Here is a 17,993-nt window from a genome sequence, read left to right on the forward strand (position 1 = left end):
AGTCCCCGTCCTGTTTCCTCTCCATTCTCTTCTGTTGCACTGGCCTAGTACTGCGTGTTTGGATCCAGGTTAGCAGGCCGGCCAGCCTCACCCCTGTCCTGCTCCTGTCCCACAGAACTGGCAGGAGGAGAATGTGCCAAGGCCTTGCTGTTTCCCACTGCTGTATCTCAGGATAAGCTGCTTTCAGTCTTCAGTGGGCTACTTTTTCACTCCAACCCTGTAGCTCTCCAGTCTGTGTTAAATTCACAAAGCAAGGGTGAATACTCAGGAATTCTTAACCGTTAAGGCATGGGCTCTCAAACTTGGGTCCCCAGTTGTTGTTGGACTACAACTCCCATCATCCTCGGTCACAATGGCCAAAGCTCTATTGTAATGCTCTTTTCCTTGCCCTTCCCCAACCACTCACCCTCCCTCCCTCCCTCCTTTCCTCCTTTCCTTTAGTTTTTGTCCTGTTCCCCTTGCTGAAAACTCTTTCGTCCTTAGTTCAAGAAACATTTGCAGTATGTATTTGACTATCATATCTGTGCTGGTTATGACATGTGTCTTTTAGGCTCAGATTATATGTTATATACCTGTGCCCTGAGATGATTGCAAAGATGCAATCAAAAAACCCCTTCATATTTGTGGATAAGAAGCTGGGAATATTCCCAAATACAATGGGTAGTATTCAAAGGTTCCCTTCCTCCTGAGTCTTCCTTCGGAGGAATGGAACCTTGGATACAACTCTGTGAATTTCCCACCATTTCCAGCTTTTCAAACTGAGAAAGGGCTCTACTACCTGTACATAGCAAAAGGATGCAGAAGGCAAAACTATTTTACACAAAATAGTTGCTTCTTATGGACAGGAAACTGGACTGAATGCCCATGTTAGATTGGTAGGTCACAGATGTGTGAGAGGGAGCCTTTAATGCATTTTTAGATACTGTAACTGTAGGTGTAGCATATTGGCGGTGAATTTTATTTACATTAAAAAAGAAAGCAAATTTAACTGGTAAGTATAGATAGATAGATAGATTTTTATCTACTCTGGAATGATATTTTCTGACTTGGCGGAGTCCTATTTGCTGGGATGCTTATATGCTATGATCTAACTGCAGTGGTGGTGTGCACGGAACCAGCAACTGCCGGTTCGAAGGTGGGGAGATAGCTTTAAGGTCCGGGGAGGGTGCTCTCCAGCCCACCCTGGCCACGTTTCTCCCGCCAGCACTGGGTCTAAAAATGGTCCTGCGGGGCGGCAGCATACCTCCTTGCCACCCTGGTGTACGTCGGACCGGAAGTGCTTAGTGTGCGCGCGCACATCACAACATGCACACAGGTACTTTTGGGCACTTCCAGTCTGACGTACACCGGAACGGCAAGGAGATACACTGATGACCCGCAGGACTGTTTTTAGACACAGTGGCGGGGGTGGGGGTAAGAGCACCTTAAAGCTACCCACCACCACCTTTGAACTGGTTCAGAGGTCTGTAAAAGGGCCTCCAAACCCATTCATGCACATCCCTAAACTGCAGCTGTGCCATAAGAAGCAGGTCAAGGAAAGGTTTCTTTGAAGCCAAAGCCCCAACCCACAGATAAGATTATCGGCTGGAGGTTTGCCATGATTCAGTATTCTGGCTTTGCCTTCTTTCAAGTCCCCTGCTGACTGAGCAAAGAGGCACTTTTTAAAAATGGTGATTCTCTTTATTTAGCAGGGGGAGAGCAACTGACCCTATCCATCCCCAGCACAGCATGCCTTCAGTGGCTCTTGCTGGTGTCTATCTTATGTTTCATTTTTCAATTGTGAGCCCTTTGGGGACAGGGAGCCTTATTTATTTATTTATATCTATGTAAACTGCTTTGGGAACTTTTTTTAAAAAGAAGTATATAAATATTCGTTGTATGGTATTGTTGTATTCCTAGTATCTCTGTGAGAACAGGCACTTCTGCTGAGTCTTTGCATCAGGTGTCCCTGGTTCAATTACTCCCAATGCAGAGACACAGCAGATTTACCTTCCCTCTAAAGAGGCCACCTATTGTGTCTCTGTACGAGATACTGCTCTAGTTTCCCTCTTCCTGTCGAGAGGCACACCTAGATAAGCAACATATGTAGAAACACAGGTCTGTGCTCCTTTCATAATCTTTCTTTGCTAGAAGCGTGAATTGCACCTCTACTTCTAATTGAAAAACGTTGTGCTTCAGCTTTCAGAAACTTTAGCAGCTCCAGTTTTAACTGTTTAACAACTTCCCCTTGTGTGTTCAACATGCACGGTGGAAATTCGCTTGGTCTTACGTGATCATTGCACCTCTTGCTTTTATCTGCTGTATCTCCCACCCCACCCACTTGCCTCAGAGCTATACCACGTGTCTTTGTCCTTGGAGGGTGATATCTCCTTTGTATCCCTTCTGTTTCAGGGGCCGGGCTGACCCAGCCGTCTCACCCACCCACGCCAGGACCCAGCAGTCGCCCTCAGCAGAGTCTTCCCAGCAAAGCTCCTAACCCATTGGCCAAGGGCCCAGAACCCTACCTGCAGTGCCCCTCCGATCGCTATGGCAACACCTGGCCCGGCCAGAGCTCCTCCTTCCCCCGCCACCACAATGCTCTTTTTGGGGACCTCTTCCCAGGCCGTCTGCCTGCCACCATCAATGGGAACACCCGCCCCACCTTCCCTGCTGAACTGAATGCCTCCGGGTGTTCCTTCCTGCCCAGCAAGGCCCTCCCAGAGGCACCACCCCGGCCCTATCCTTCGAGTGGACTTCTCTTCCCACCGCCGCCAGATGAGGTGGTGCCAGGTCAGGAGAGCAACCCCTGGAGCAACCGCCCTGTGCCACTGGGGCTGCAGACTAGTGCTACCGGCTCGCCTGCCCCCACTACCCTCTCCTCCGTCTCGTCACCGGCAGGCAGCACTGAGCCCTCCCCGCAACGCTCTCGGCACTCCTCGGCTTCCTCGGAGCAGGGCCTCGCCGGACACCGCCCGGCTCCCAAATCCTCTGGCTTGGATGCAGCGCCCCTGGCCAACGCCTTAACCAACCAAAGCAGCAATAACCTGCCCTCAGTGCCCTTAGGAGTTGCCCCAGAAGGCAAAGGACCGTCCGGCCTGCTGCTGCTTCATCCACAGGGCCCAGGCTCTTTCCCAGCCAGCAGTTTGTTGAGCGCAGCCGCCAAGGCCCAGCTGGCCAGCAGGGGGCGTCCAGACGAGCTGGCTGCCAGCACTTTACCCAGCCGCTTGCTGCTCTCTGTAGTGGGTGGGCGGCCGCCTCGGCGCCAGCGCCGCTCCCCCACTGTCCTGCGCCTGCTCAAGGACTCCCACTCCGGGCAGGCTGGGGTTGCCTATGAGGAGACGCCAGCCCGACTCGCCCGGCCTCGGGACCAGCCGCCCGCAGGAGAGGCCAAGAACGGACCCCCAAGCTTGGCGGCTCCAGTCCAGCCGCTGTCGTCCCTGCTCAGCCTGCTTGGCCCTCCTGTGAGCTCGCCGGCGCCTGGGCTTCCCCTGCTGCCCTTGACCCCTTCTGGCGAGAGCCCCAACTCTTTGCCCTCCTTCCAGGACTTCAACAGCCAGCTCCTCAGTCTCTTTGGGCAGCTGGCCTCCGCGTCTTCCGAACAGATCTCAGGGAGCCTCCCACAGCCAAAACCTCCTGTCTCTCCACCTGGATCCCATGGCCCCCCAGGTATGTTCAAGTGGACACCTGGTGGACCCTTCCTAGAAGCAAGCATAGGTCTGCGGGCAGTAGTGGAGTGAGAATTGTCCACTGCAGGCCAGGCAACCACCTTTCTCCACTCGGAGAAAGAAGGCCGTGAGTCATAGGTTGGGTGACTCTTCCATCCACCTGGCTGAGTCCCAAGGCCCCGCAAACGTGTTAAGGTTGTCCCACCTCATCGCCTTTGAGGTGTGTATCCTTCCCTGGGTGAAGAGCTGGTCTCGTGCTACCAAGCATGAATGGTCCCCTTTGCTAAGCAGGGCCCACCTTGGTTTGCATTTGAATGGGGGACATGAGCATTCCTCTGGGAAGAGCATCTGCATGCTTGTATGCAGAAGGTTTCAAGTTCCCTCCCTGGCGGCATCTCCAGATAGGGCTGAAAGAGACTCCTGCCTGTAATCTTGGAGAAGCTGCTTCCAGTCTGTGGAGATGATACTGAGCGAGATGGATCAATGGTCTGACTCAGTATAAGAGAGCTTCCGATATTCCTGTGAAGTCCCATAGAATTCAGTGGGACTTACTTTGCAGTAAGCCTGGGTAGGATCAGGCTGCAAATACCATGGGTGGAGCCCTTTAGCACACAGATTCTGTACAAGGTTTCCTGGTAAAGGGCAAGTGCAGTGCATTCTGGGAAAGTCAGTGTCTCTGAGGCACAGATATTGCCCTTCCTCTTTGTCACGGCTGTGCCATGTCTTTTCTTTTCTTTTCCAGGTGCCGCTTCTGCTTCGCCGATGACTCCCAAAGCCCCTCCAGCCCCCAGCCCCATAGCAGCCGCTGCCACCACCAGCGCAGTGGAGGGTGGGGGCCTGGGCTGCCCGCTGCCCTCGGGCACCGATCCTTTCCCCTTCCTGGCACAGGAACAGGCACTGCCGTTTGGGAATGCTCTACCTCCTGGGCTACTCCCTCTGAGCTCCTTCCCCTTCTCGCTGACCCTGGGTCCAGAGACACCGCTGCCCCCTCTCAACCTGCAGGGGGAGCCAGAGGGACAGCCTTTGCTGCCTCTGGTGCTGCCCAGCCTGGATTTGCTGCAACCACCAAGTGGACTCCTTGCATCCCTGCTGGCACTGCCAGAGGCAGCATGTGACGGGGAGAGGGAAGCCGCGACAACCGAGCCCTTGCTGGAGCCATTTGCCAGCCTGCCCGAAACACTGCAGCCCCTGCTCTTCCCAGCACTTTCCACCTCTCCGACTGTCCTAGCTTTAAACTCAGCGCTGTTGGCAACTAGCCTGGGCTCTTCTGACCCTGGGCCAGGCCCTACACAGGTAAGTTGGCCATCCCTGTGTCAAAACCCAGGACCTTTTGTTCCTTTTCAAAGAATGAGGGCAGCCAGAGTTCCACAGGTGCCACTTCCAGGGAAAGGGAGGAACTGTGTCTGAGGGAATTCTATTCCGTTTCAAAGCACTTCTGTGATACGTTCACAGGCTGATGACCTTTTTTTTTTTTTAGCAAAACCGAAGTGGATGGAGAAGCCTCCAGCCTCATGTATCGGAAGGCTTGAAGGACAGCCTGCAGTGGCTGGAGACGTGGTGTTTTATTGAATAACAATAGTGTGTTTATTATTAACCATTCATGCTGCACTATCAATGTGTGTGGTGTATCATAAGCAGGAACCCTACTCTGAAAAGCTTACAGAATTTGTAACTCTTTGGGTTATCCAAAGGACCCAGGACAGAAGTTAAGAAACAACTGTTCAGTCTCTTAAATATTATTCTCATGCATAACACTGTTAGTTATAAATATTAATTGGTCACAATACATTAGATTTGGTTAAACGTGCGGGAAGAAATCCCTGCTTCAAACTTCACCTCAGCCATGAACTCATTAGGTGGCCTTAGGCAAGACACTCAGTCACAGCGACCCTTCTGCAAGAGGAGAATAATAAATTCTGATCTACCTTGCAGGACTGTTTATTGAGATAATATATATAAAGTACTGCATGAACATTTGAAAAGTATTATGTCATTGCTATATATAATTGTTTCTCCATTGCTTCATAACTCTTAAAAAGTGGGGTTTGGAATTAGCATGACTTTCACATATGCTAATGGAGCAGTTCTACTGAACTGATGCCTTCCATATTAACCTTTTCTTTCTTTCTTTCTTTCTTTCTTTCTTTCTTTCTTTCTTTCTTTCTTTCTTTCTTTCTTTGAGTACTAGCAAAATCCCTGTCAGTATGAAGGGTGAGGTTTACATGGAAGGAAGCAATGTGTACTGCAAGGACTTTGGGAGGTGCAATGCATCTCTCTCCCCCACAGACACACACATTGCACCCCCTCCCCACAACAAAGTCCTCAAGTGCAGCATTATTTTCTCCATAGGAGTGACGGGTAGCTTTTCACTTATGGGAGAAAGTAAAAGGTCAACTCAGGGACACCACGAGGGTCACTGGCGCCTTATTCAACCCCACTGCTCTCTGCCTAGACTCTCCACCTCTGCGTCTGCCCACCCTGCGTCTTGTTTCTTGGTCATGCCAGAGACATGGGGATGATATTTGGCAGGTTGATAAGATGACCCAGCCCTACCCTATTTCCCTAGTAGGAGAAGCCGCACCTGCTTCAAGGGCAGAAGCCCTGGCCGGCATAGAATGTGGCAGTGCCGGGTTACAGGGAGAGTTTTGGTTGTTCCTTGAGTCAGTTGCTCTGTTTGTCCTGGTTTTCTTCACCTGCCCCTCATCCCTCTCTTCTGCTTCTGCCTCAGACTGGCTTAGCTAGCACTCCTGTGGCACCTACCTCCACTAGCACGACATCGACGACTACTGAGGGCACCGCCCCGGGCACCCCCAGCACCTCAGGGAGGCTGAACCCCCTGATGCCTCAGCTTGTAAACCCACTGCTGAGCACCACGCTTCTGGGTGAGTTAAAGCCTTTCTCCTACAGCAGGGGTTCCCAGCTTGGGTCCCCAGATGTTGTGGGACTACAGCTCCCATCATCCCCCCTTTGGCCATTGTGGCTGGGGATGATGTGAGTTGTCGTCCAGCAACATCTGGGGACCTAAGGCTGGGAACCCCCGTCCTACAGTGTCTGCTTCGGGAAGGGCAGCGAGATTACAGCACAACTGGGGGGGAGTCGTCATCTCTGCATAGTAGTACATGTGATCCTGTGGAAGGACCCAAGTATATTGGGCCTGGGTGGAGCTCTCTCATTACAGAAAGTATAAACAACAAAAGGGGGAGCAATTACTGTCTCTCTGGCGTTGTGATTTCTCACTAGGTACCTTCTTTGGGGATGAACTGGATGTATGCATCTGCCTTGTACCAAGTCAGACCATTGGTCTGTCTCGCTCAGTGATGTCCACATTGACTGGCAGCCGTCTCCTACCTGGAGATGCCAGGGGATGAACCTGGGACCTTCTGTCTGCAGAGCTGATACACTACTACCAAGCTTTGGATTCTCCCCTGTATTAATTTGTGCTCTTCATAGTAATGTTTCTACTCTGAAAGGGGGTACCTTCAACTAATCAGAACCCATGAAAGAAGGAAGTCAAATGACAAAAGGGGGGGGGACCCAATCCTGAATGGATATGAATACTATGTGTGTATTTGTGTGTGTACCAAAGAGCAACAGAACTGTGTGAATGATAACATGACATATCTCCTGCCACATCTTGGATTTTCTAGGTCTTTTGGCCTCCATTGTAAGCCTTCCCCCTTCTCCTCTGAACTCATGTGTGCGTCTGTAAGGCACTGCAGGACTCCTCGTTGTACAAGAAGGCTGCATCTGAGGCTTCTCTGATACATGGGGCGGGCGGGGGGGGGGGGGTTTGACAGGGGCAGTGCCTTTGGCACTTCCACTCTTGGAATAAGTGCGCCACGATCCCTGTTTAATGGCAGGATTTATATCCTACACTTACCATCCTATATAATAAAGCCCTAAGTGAGTGTCCGTGGATTTGGAATGTTGGTGTTTGCGTCCCTGTCTCCCTGGGCTGTTCTGGGCCTGCGCAAAGCGCAGGCCCAGAAGAGCCCAAGGGAGACACGACCGCCGACACCAGGCGGCCATGTTGGACGGCCAGAAGCAACCGCCGCAAAGAAGCTGGGGAAGCCCCCCCAAACCAGGGAAGAGGCGGCGGGGGAAACTGGAGGAGCGGGGAGGCTGCGGGGAGGACGCGGCGCGGCCGAGGCGGCGGCAGAGCCATGGCCGAGGCCTGGCCGTGCCACCAAAGCTGGCCGGGAGGAAGAGGCGGCGGGGGAAGCCGGCCGAGGTGGCGGCAGAGCCGCCACCGAGGCCTGGCGGCGCCGCTGAAACCAGGTGGGGGGGAGACTTTGGGGCCCTTGCCCGCCCTCCCAGCTGCCCGATCCCTCAGCAGGTGCCCGGGCCGACGATGAGGCGCCCCTGTCGCCTCTTCCTACCCCCAGAGCAAGCTGAGTTGGAGATTGCAAAGGTGGCCTGCCGGATTAGCCGTCGCGCGTGCACGCTCCCGCCTCCGCTTTGTTCCCGGGAGAGCAGCATCGCCGCCGGGACTGGAGTGGCCTCAGCCAGCCGCTCTGTAACGCAGAGTAAACTTTTACTGCTGCTGTGACTAGGCCCTGCCCCTTTAAAGGGCCGCTGAAACGGCAGGAGCAACTGACGGTGCTGCTGAGTTGCAGCGAGGAAGTAGTCTGTGCCCCAGCCAGACGCTCCAGTCCTCACCGCTGCTTTCAGTTTCGTGGCAGCCGAGCCACGCTGCCTTCAGGCAGAAGCGCAGTGAGAGCAAGCCGCTTCCTTAGGGAGAGACTCAGCTCACAGCAAGCTGTGGGGTGCGCGGTCACATAGGCGTCTTCGGGACTTTTTCAGAGTGGGGGCAAAGCAAGGAAAGAAGAGAGTACGGGAGAGGGAAGGGTAAATTAAAAAGAGAGTGGAGGAAGGAATAGACAGAAAGAAAGAGAGAAAGAGACAGACAGACAAACATAACAGAGAGACAGAAAACAAGGACTGAGGAAGGGAGACAGAACAATACATAAAATAAAAGAAATAAAGGAATAAGAGAGAAGAGAGAGAAGGGGGGGGGAAACAAAGAGGGAGGAAAACAGGAGACATAGAAGTAAAGAACAAAGCGGGGGGGGGGACCGCCCCCCACAGAGCACGCCCATTAGAGAAAGAAAAAAGGAAAAGAGAAAAGAATAATTAAAAAAAAAAATAGAGAGAGAGGGAAAAGAAGAGCGAGAAAAGGAAGGAAAGGAAAGAAAGGAAGACAAACAGAAAGGAAAGGAAAAAGAAAAGGGACAAGAGAAAGGAAGAAGGAATAAAGGGGGGAAAAACCTAGCGCCCGTTATTATAACGGGCTTAAAATTACTAGTTGCAACAATAATGTGCACACTTCATGATGTGCGTGCTGTGCGTATCACTTCCATGAGCATGTATCTGAAAATGTGGTTGCTGTGGCAACCACGCCTCCCTCCAGCCCCCACCCCGGCTTCATTTTTGACTGCATACAGCAATCGGAAAGCACTTCCCAGCCTCCCCAGGGCAAGTGCTCCTCTGCCCCTCTCTCAAGCATGGCACGTGACTGAGGGAGGAGCTTAAGGCGGTGTCTTAGCAGGCCTGCGGTGTGTGGGCTGCAGCACAGCAGCAAGTCAGAGGGCAGGCCCTGCTCCTCTCCCCAAATCCTTGGTACAGGTCAGAGTCCGTGGAGGAGGGGCAAGGGCAGTGGTGACCACAAATGCGGACTGGCTGCCAAATTGAGCCACAGCTGAGGGAGCATTGGCTGTTCTTGCACAAATTCTCAAACAACTCTCATTAGATTTGAGTAGGTGTCCTTTCGGGGGGGAAACATTTGGCTCTCTGAATTTAGAAATCCTGAATGCTGATCAGAGTAGTGGGAAATAACCTGAGTTGGGTGCCAGCTTATTTACTCCTTCCCTTTATGAGTGACAGATATTATTCTGTTGTACTCTCACGGTTCCAGTCTTTGCCCCCTCCAGGCTCTAAGCTTTGTGTGGTCCATCCCTGTTCCTGGCACTAGTGAAACTGGATGTTGGCCGGGCTCATTTCCTGGCCTTCTCTCCCCACCCAGGCGATCTGTCAGCGCTGAACCCAGCCCCGGGTCCCTCGTTGATTGGCAACCCCCTGCTCCAGGCCCAGCAGCCGCTTCTGCCGCCCAATCTGCAGGGGCCTCTCGGGCTCCAGCTTTTCCAAGGGCAGCTGCCCCTGTTGGCAGGCTCCAACCCCCTGGCCTGCCTCCTTCAGAGCTTGCAAGTAAGTGTGGCGGAGGGTGGCCTGTCTTGCGGGGTGAGTTTTTCTTTTAGGGGGGTTGAGTTTCCCCCCAGAGTAAACATTTTTACTTAGTGATGGCGGGCGGGGGGGGGGGGCATTGCACATAAATAAGCTGTATTTATATTATTTTGAAACGTTTGGGCTATTTCAGTATAGAGGAGGCAAGAATGTTGTTTTATTATTATTGTTTGTTCCTTTTTTTTTTTTAACTCTATCCTTCTTCCAAGGTGCTCAGGGCAACATACATGCTGCCTTCTCCCCCAGTTTTCCCTCACAACAACCCTGCAGGGTTGAGAGGACAACTGACCCAGAGTCACCCAGTGAGCATCAGGTTCAGCCTATGAGTTCTTAATGGAAGGCCAACAGGAGTCATTCTAGAATTGGAAAGTGGCTTTCAGTGGGAACACTCACGAGTGGCAAAGCTGCTCCTGTCTGCACCCACTAGGAATGGGGTGTCCTCTTCTCAAAGAGCCATTGGGCTGCCATAACTTGTGTTTATGTGTAATGTGTAGTTTGGGTCTGAGTGGGGATTCAAACTCAGGTCAAAGTCCAACATCCTGTTCAGTACACTCTGCTGGGATGGTGGTAGAGGATCAACATCCAGTTGGGCGAGGGATAATAAGGGCAATGGAAATAAATCAAAGCACTACGGCGTGACCTTCAAGAAAGAGACAGGCTGAAGTAAATCAGGCAGTCACTGAAAAGATGAATATTTGAGTTCTTAGGTCAGCTTTAGTAGGCTTAACAGAGACGAATTTCAATAATATTTTGCACAAGAGAGCTTTGAAGCCCAGAGACTGGATAGGTGAAGCTGACGGATTCCTTCTTCCCTCCCTCTTTCTCTCTGCTAGCTGAGTCCTGGCTTTGGGGCCCCAGAGAAGCCGCTGCTACCCAGCGAAGCCCCGGCCCCACCCTTGCCCAGCATGCCCTCGGTGTCGGAGACAGAGCCCGGCCACAGCACTGTGCTGCCCCCTTGCACGGACACAGCCCCCACAAGTGCCTTAGAGCCGCCCAGAGCTCTCGAGCAAGCCGGGCCAAGACAGCAGGAGGCCCCTCTTGGGCAGGAGGCCCCTGGCTCCCACTCCCCCCTCAAGCGGCCCAGGCGCGGCGCGGAAGAGCTGAACGGGGACTCAGGCAGCAGCCTGCCGCGGGGGCCAGGGCGAGGCGGCAAGTCTGGACGGCGCGGCGGTGGGCGGGGCAGGGGCAGGCGGCACTTCAACGGCCAGCTTCCCGAGTTGGGCCCAGGGCCCCCGTCCCATCCTGCCTGGCGCTGCAACGGAGAGATGGTGGCTAGCAGCGTGGAAAGCCAAGCTGGGCCATTCGCTGTCCAGGAGATAAAGGTATGCCAGGTGCTGGAGCCAGGGAGGGAGTGACTGGGAGATGGGTGCCTCTCGAGGGACTGGCCTAAGGACTGGAAAAGCATTCCTTGCACGATTTCGATCATATTTATTAGAAAGAGGACGGCGACAATGAGAATGATGATAATGGAGAAAATATTTATATACTGCTTTTCAACCCCAAAATTCACACAGCAGTTTACATAGCAAAAGATATAAGAAAATGGTTCCTTGTCCCAAAAGTTCTCCCAGTCTTAAAAAACAGCAGCAACAAAACCTAGCAGAAAACACAAGGGAGACACCAGCAACAGCCTCTGGGAGAGACACTATGCTGGGCTAAATAGAGACGATTTCCTCTTTCCCCCGGCTGAATATAAGAGAGCCACTTTAAAAGATGCTTAGTGTCTAGTTGGCTGGGTTGGGGGTGGCAGGCAGTATATATTCAGAGACAGAGGTTCCCATACAGCACAGTGAAATATGGTTGGTTCAGCACAGCTTGTGCTGCTACACGTATCGAAAGCTCACCTGTGCTGCTGTGGAACAGGGCTGTTCCTCTCCAGCTCAAACTTGTGCAGTGCTACCTCCATTGGAAATAATGGAGGCCGCATTGTGCAACTGCTGTGGGCTAGTATATGTCCAGTTTCCAGGAGTGACTGTATTATATTGTCATGCTTGAAAACTTCCAGGACAGCCTTAGCTGGAGACAAGAGTGCTGAACTCATGGACCTTTGGTCTCACCCAGCAAGATAATTCTAATAATTGTATGTTCTTGATGGGGAGGGATGTCTCTGATCTGAGCCATCTTTCCTTCACTGATGAGGCCCCAGTTGTCGTCATCTTCATGTTTGAGAATCTGAGAATCTTCTGCCACCATGTTTCATAACTGCAAGAGACCATCATGGCCCCGTATAGACTCAACTGACTATTGACCAAGCTTTCCCATCTTGCATTCTGCATTGGGTGGGTTGACTTCAGTCTTATGTGGTCAGGGTCTTCTTTTAGAAACTAGAAACCCCATGGTCCACTCATGTGTGTTCAGTTCAAATATCAAAAGTGCATATTCAGGCTCCTTGCCAGTTAAGGCATAACTAGTTTTAAGTCTGCACTCTTAAGAACCTAAAATGTGCCTTGTTGGGTTGGATCAAGACTCACCACATCTAGCATTCTTTGCAAGAATCCTAGCACCCAGCAGGTGCAAAGTGGTTCACTGGAAATGGGTCAGTAGACATCCACGCCCCCCGCTCCACCCATATATACATAAGATACACCCTAGACCTTTCGTCTGAAACAGTACGGTTCAGGAAAGCTTTCACCACTTCATTCCAGTGCATGTGTCAGCTGGCCCTTGTAGCATGAGCTCAGAAAAATTCAGGGGTTGAAGGGGATTAGGAAGATATGAGTGGTGGAGAAAAATAGATGGTTCCATAGGAATTCTAGTAAGCAGATTATGAGGAGGAAATGCTCACTCATTCGTTTAATAATCTTCCTTCTAGGGCCCTCCTGGAAGGCGACCATCCCGACGTGGCCGGAGGAGGAAAAGCAGGTAAGTACCATAGTGCCCACAAAGAGATGGGACCATGGCCTGGAGGCAGCAGAATTGGGGAGTTGGGCGGAGCAGCAGTGGCTGCTTGTGAGTTTTTAACTCTAATAGAGAGTGTTTAACCTTAAGATCCCATTATTCGCTCGTTCCTCTTCTCATTCATCCCTGCTTGGTTTCTGCAGCGGTCCCCGGCCCAATGCCCGCTCTGAGACTACACGGATCCGGGGTCCCAGTACTGATCCAGGGCCCAGCCCATTGGTAAGTACTACCCCTACACTACCACCTCCTTTTGTAACAAGGCATTCACTACCTCCCAGATGTAGCTGGATAGATAAGCCCCTCCCCACCACCAGATATTATGAACCACTGTGGACAAGTCAATGATAAAGCTCTGCATTTGGGAGGCTGCAGAAACAAAAACTCATCCAATCCTTTGGGACAGAAGAAGGCAAACAGAACCAAGAAAGGCTGAACTGCACCCAACACAACATCAAAGTCAGAGGGTGGGAAACTATTTTACCTGCAAAATATTTCTCAAGCAGGTCACAAGGAGACACTGAGAATCCCTTTAAATGACTCTCTGGGTCTCAAAGGGAAACAAACACCCACCACAGAGAAATGTGGTGTTGTTCACCCAAGGGTGGCCCAAGGGTAGCATAGAAGTAAGCGCTCTCCACCATCATCACCTTTACAGAGTAGGCCTTGACAGGGACTGTAGCCCATGTCCAGACAGACTGGTCCCAAGACTTCATTCATTTGGGTTCAGACCATCATCCCTGCTCGTTGCCCTAAGCAGTGGCTCTGGATCAGTGGTTTCCCAACCTGGGTTCCTCCAGATGTTGCTGAACTACAACTCCCATCACCTCCATCCACAATAAATTGTGGCTGGGAATGGTGGGAGTTGTAGTTCAGCAGCATGTGGAGGAACCCAGGTTGGGAAACCACTGCTCTAGATTATCATTCCCTTCAAACCCCCACAACCAGCCACTGTCACTGAAAAGGTGACCTGCAAATACACTGCATGGTTCCAAATGGTGTCACAAGTGGAAGAGTCTGGCTTCTGGCTTCCGTGATAATTCACCGGGTTTCCTAGCTTAGCTTTCCTTTAAAAGCTAATAAATGAACATGTCATTCCCTTACTATGAATTCAGGATGAGCATAAACATGGAAATGTGAATTTTAAAGATGGAGGACAAAGTGCAAGTTAGAGGGGCCTCTGATGGTCCCCCTCTTCATAACTTCCTGTCCAAACTCCCCTGCTTGTGTTCTGGCAAGTAATTGAAGGTTTGGGGATTTCAATGGGGTTTGCACAGGACAGTTTCCCACTGGGTTGTGTTCCGTAGATCTGGCTTTTTGCCTTCTGTCATGCATAATGGCGCCCAAACACTGCTATTGGCCACTGTGACTCAGGATGATGAGAGTTGTAGTCCAACAATTGGAGAGTTGAAATTGTGCAGGACTGCTGTACTGTATGGCAGCCCCCGTTCATCTGCTTCTGTTCTGCCACTGCACAGTTTTCCAAATAGGACAGTTTGGTATTCATAATTCACCATTTTTAAACATGCAAAGTGCCTTACAATTGTTCGGATTGTTATGAGGACAAGCCAGCGAAGCTGCTCACTCTCTTTATTTGCAGAGAGAAGCTCTAAAGCAACAGAAAGTGCTTCCCATGGAGATGCATTTTTGCATCCTCTTTTTTTGTGGGGAGGGCTCGGAGCTTAGCGGTGGAAGGGGGCATACTTTGTGTGCAGAAGCCCCCAGGTTCAATCTCGAGTGGAAACAAGGCTGCTCAGTGATGGAGATCTTGGAGAGCCACTGCCAGTTGGAACATCCAAGAGTCTTGTGGCACCTGGAACACTTAACACATTTACTGTTGTATACACTTTTGCACAATACATCAGATGCATGAAGGGTAGACAATACTGGCTTAGATCGGATCAGCACTATGACTCAGTTCACAGGTTAGAATATTCTTCTGCCTGAACTCAGGAAGGCAGTTCTTTCAATTCATTGGGTGTAGTCAGTGCTAATCTTCTGAAGCATGTCACTCAGACTGCGTTCCAGCATGTAGCCAGTCAGGAACGGGAAGGTCTTCATTCTCCTTCCTCCCCTTCTGCAGCAAACACATTGCTGAGGACACGTGGGCTCCAAGCCAGCGATCCTCAGATGGGGGAACAAATCACATGACTGCAGCATGTAGAAGCACAAAAGGCTCAGCGTATCCCCCGAAAGCCCTTCAGTACCTCCTTATTGAGAACCCCTGAGCTAGGGCAGTCTCGGCTAGGTAAGAGCTGGAAGAGCTGACGTTTGTGCAAGAGTTACAGTTTGTGTGCTTTCCCATACCTTCTTGTGGGGATGGGGGGAGAGATGGGATACAGCGGAGCAAGCAAGAAGGGTCGCTGGGTTCAGTTCTGAAACCCCCTCCTCCCCCCCCCCACCTTGCACTCCCACTCACGTTCTCCCTGCCCCACTCTGTGCTAAAGTGGGCTTGGTATAGGAGTCTCGTGGGCATCCCCCTTTGATACAGCCCCTACCTCTGAGCTTTCCCATCTTGCCCAGTGAGCGTCAAGCACCTTTCTTCTCTCCCCCTCTTAGGTTGACTACTCTGTTGCTCGGCGGCCACGGCCTGGCCGGCCTGTGAAAAACAGGCGGAGGAAACTACCCACATAGCATCGTCTGACCCAAGGGGGCCTCCACCACTGACCACATCGAAGCAAACAGAGCCTCGTACATCCCGGCTTCTGACTCTCCCTACCCGCAAGTGACCACCTTTCGCCTCTGGTGCCCAGGCACCAGGGAGAGGGGGGGATGGGAGAAATACCAACAAGGGAACCTGATGCTGCTGATGGGCTCTTGGCGCCTTAGCCATGAATGTGTTGTAGCTTCACCAGTTGCCTGGGTCCTGAATCTCTCCACGGGGGGCCCCTGAAAGCACAAGGTGCAGCTCTGGTCTCAGCATTATCTGGGTAGGGGGAAGGGAGGAGGGGAGGCAAAAGGGGCTCTAGAGCTGGGGACACCCATAGCACTTCTTGAAGCCATGTCTGCAATACTCTGAAGGGGAGCTCCTTGCTGCCGTTGGCGGGGGGGCCTCTTCTGCCCCTGCTTCCATGACTCTCTCCCCGCTCCACGAGATTCCCCCTCCCTTTGGTCTCCACACCTCAGCAGGAGTAGCAAGGGCCGCGTGCTCCAGGAAGGGGCCACCTCTGCCCTTTCACTTCCCACCTTACCTCAGACCTGCGTGTGCTACGGCACCCGGGTGAGAACCGGCTCAGGGTTTTAGTACATGAATCAGTCAGTCTCTCTCTTGCTCTCTGCCTCACCAAAAACACACACACACACCCGCAGAGTTCCTTGCCCCAGTGCTAAAGGTACAAAGCAATAAGGAAAATAAGCCACGCTTGCTCAGGGAGCCTTCACTCCCACCAACAGCCCAGAAATTCACTTGCTTCCTTCCAACGCAGCCCCTGCACCTCCATGCATATGCTACTGTGACACAAGTAGCATTGAGGCAAAGCCTGAGGGATGATTGGGCTTGCTCTCTTCCTTGGCTGGAACTGGGGTCCTGGGACTTCTAGAGCCTCAAGTGGGCCCTCCCCCGACCCTACACACAACCCCCCCAACCCTGATCTGCATATTTGTTTGTTCCCCCTTGAAACAAGTCCTCAAAAGAACACTCAGGTCATAACCTTGGTGGGGGAGAGGTTAAGGGAGTGGAGTTGTTTGTGCCAAGAGCATGAGTGATCCAGCTTGGACAGAGCAATCCCTTCATCTGCTTCCTGCCTCCCCATCATAACACACACACACACACTACAATCCTCTTGTCTCTGAAAGACCAAAATGCTCCACGTCCCCTCCCCCGGGTTGTGATTCTCGACGCATTATGCAAAAGCACTGTGTAGATACTGTACAGGTTGCGCTGTTCCTTACCCCCACCCCCACCCCCTCCGTGCACTTCAACCAACCAACCAACCAACTTCGGCCTTTGTTTTTGTATAAAGAAAAAAAAAAGGAACGGGGGGAAAAACCTATTTTCCTTCTTTGAGCTTAAATTTTGTTTTGTAAAAAAAAATTACACAATTGTGAATTGTAGCTTTTCTATGGAAGCGAATTTTAATTTAACAGATGAAAATATTTTGACGCTTAGATTGAAGTTACTTTTTCTTTGTTTATTTTTGGGGGTGTGTGTTTTGTATCAAGTATTAAAATATGTATTTAAAACAAAGCCTGATGGGATTGTTCTTTTGGAAGCTTTGTTTTTGCAAGAGAGCTGGCCCAGGGTCTCAGAGTGGAGCCTCAAAGTGGAGCCAGTGTGGTGTAGTGCTTAGAGTGCTGGACTAGGACCGGGGAGACCCGAGTTCAAATCCCCATTCAGCCATGATACTAGCTGGGTGACTCTGGGCCAGTCGCTTCTCTCTCAGCCTAACCTACTTCACAGGCTTGTTGTTGTGAGGAGAAACTCAAGTATGTAGTACACCGCTCTGGGCTCCTTGGAGGAAGAGCGGGATACAAAATGTAAAAATAAATAAATAAGGTTGGGGAGAGGCTGCAGCACTGCACGCTCCCTGGCAGGAAATGATCTTGCTGTGCCAGCCAACTTAGTGCTCTCAAAGTACCTTGACAGTTTCAGATTTATACCTCTAGAGAAACCAAGTTCCATTTCTGAATTCATGACTAGGCTTGTATTCCTAAGCATTCTATTCAGTGATTTTTCTGACTATTCAGAATGTTCCACCTACACCTCATTGATCCTTACAAAAAGCCTGGACAGGGGACCAGTATTATTAGCTCCATATTGCGGATGGGAGAGCTGAATGAATAGCAGCTTGCCTAAGGACACCCAATAGGTTCACAGCCACAGTGAGGGGGGGGCGGTTTCCTGGCACACACATTGGACACTATACTAGACCAGCTTGCAGTAGACAGGAGGAGGACAATGATGCTGGCAGCATCTAAAATAGCTGCATGACCCTGTTCCTCAAGAGGCAGCCTGCAGGCCATCATGCCCCCTAAACTTCTCCAACCAGCCCCACAAACCTCTGCCACTTTTTCCTCCCATTGCCCTTGCATTGGCTGCTGCCAATCCAGTTCCGAATAGCAGTTTTTCTTAGAATAGTGCACTTGCTAACACAGATACTCATGCCCAGCCTAAGGAAATGTGGTGGCCAGAACCACTTCTGAATTGAGGAACACACAGTCAAATGACTGGAATTCACATCAGCATAAAATAAGGCACTGTGGCTTCTATGCCTT

The 17,993-nt window shown here is 51.4% G+C and overlaps 1 protein-coding gene across 6 annotated transcripts in view; it reads left to right on the top strand.

The window, feature by feature from the left end:
* MBD6 (methyl-CpG binding domain protein 6) overlaps positions 1 to 16,965 on the top strand; it is a 38,062-nt gene extending 21,097 nt beyond the window's left edge. For all 6 annotated transcript variants that reach the window (XM_053295091.1, XM_053295092.1, XM_053295090.1 and 3 more), the window contains 8 exons: positions 2,392 to 3,645; positions 4,387 to 4,937; positions 6,373 to 6,526; positions 9,667 to 9,848; positions 10,718 to 11,206; positions 12,697 to 12,746; positions 12,926 to 13,001; positions 15,339 to 16,965. In XM_053295091.1, coding sequence (XP_053151066.1) covers positions 2,392 to 3,645; positions 4,387 to 4,937; positions 6,373 to 6,526; positions 9,667 to 9,848; positions 10,718 to 11,206; positions 12,697 to 12,746; positions 12,926 to 13,001; positions 15,339 to 15,413 — 2,831 coding nt within the window. In that variant the 3' untranslated portion in view covers positions 15,414 to 16,965. The remainder of the gene's footprint in view (positions 1 to 2,391; positions 3,646 to 4,386; positions 4,938 to 6,372; positions 6,527 to 9,666; positions 9,849 to 10,717; positions 11,207 to 12,696; positions 12,747 to 12,925; positions 13,002 to 15,338) is intronic.
* The last annotated feature ends 1,028 nt before the right edge of the window (positions 16,966 to 17,993 follow it).

The sequence above is a fragment of the Hemicordylus capensis genome, chromosome 2 (genome assembly GCF_027244095.1).
Source record: "Hemicordylus capensis ecotype Gifberg chromosome 2, rHemCap1.1.pri, whole genome shotgun sequence".
In the NCBI taxonomy this organism is placed as follows: domain Eukaryota; kingdom Metazoa; phylum Chordata; class Lepidosauria; order Squamata; family Cordylidae; genus Hemicordylus; species Hemicordylus capensis.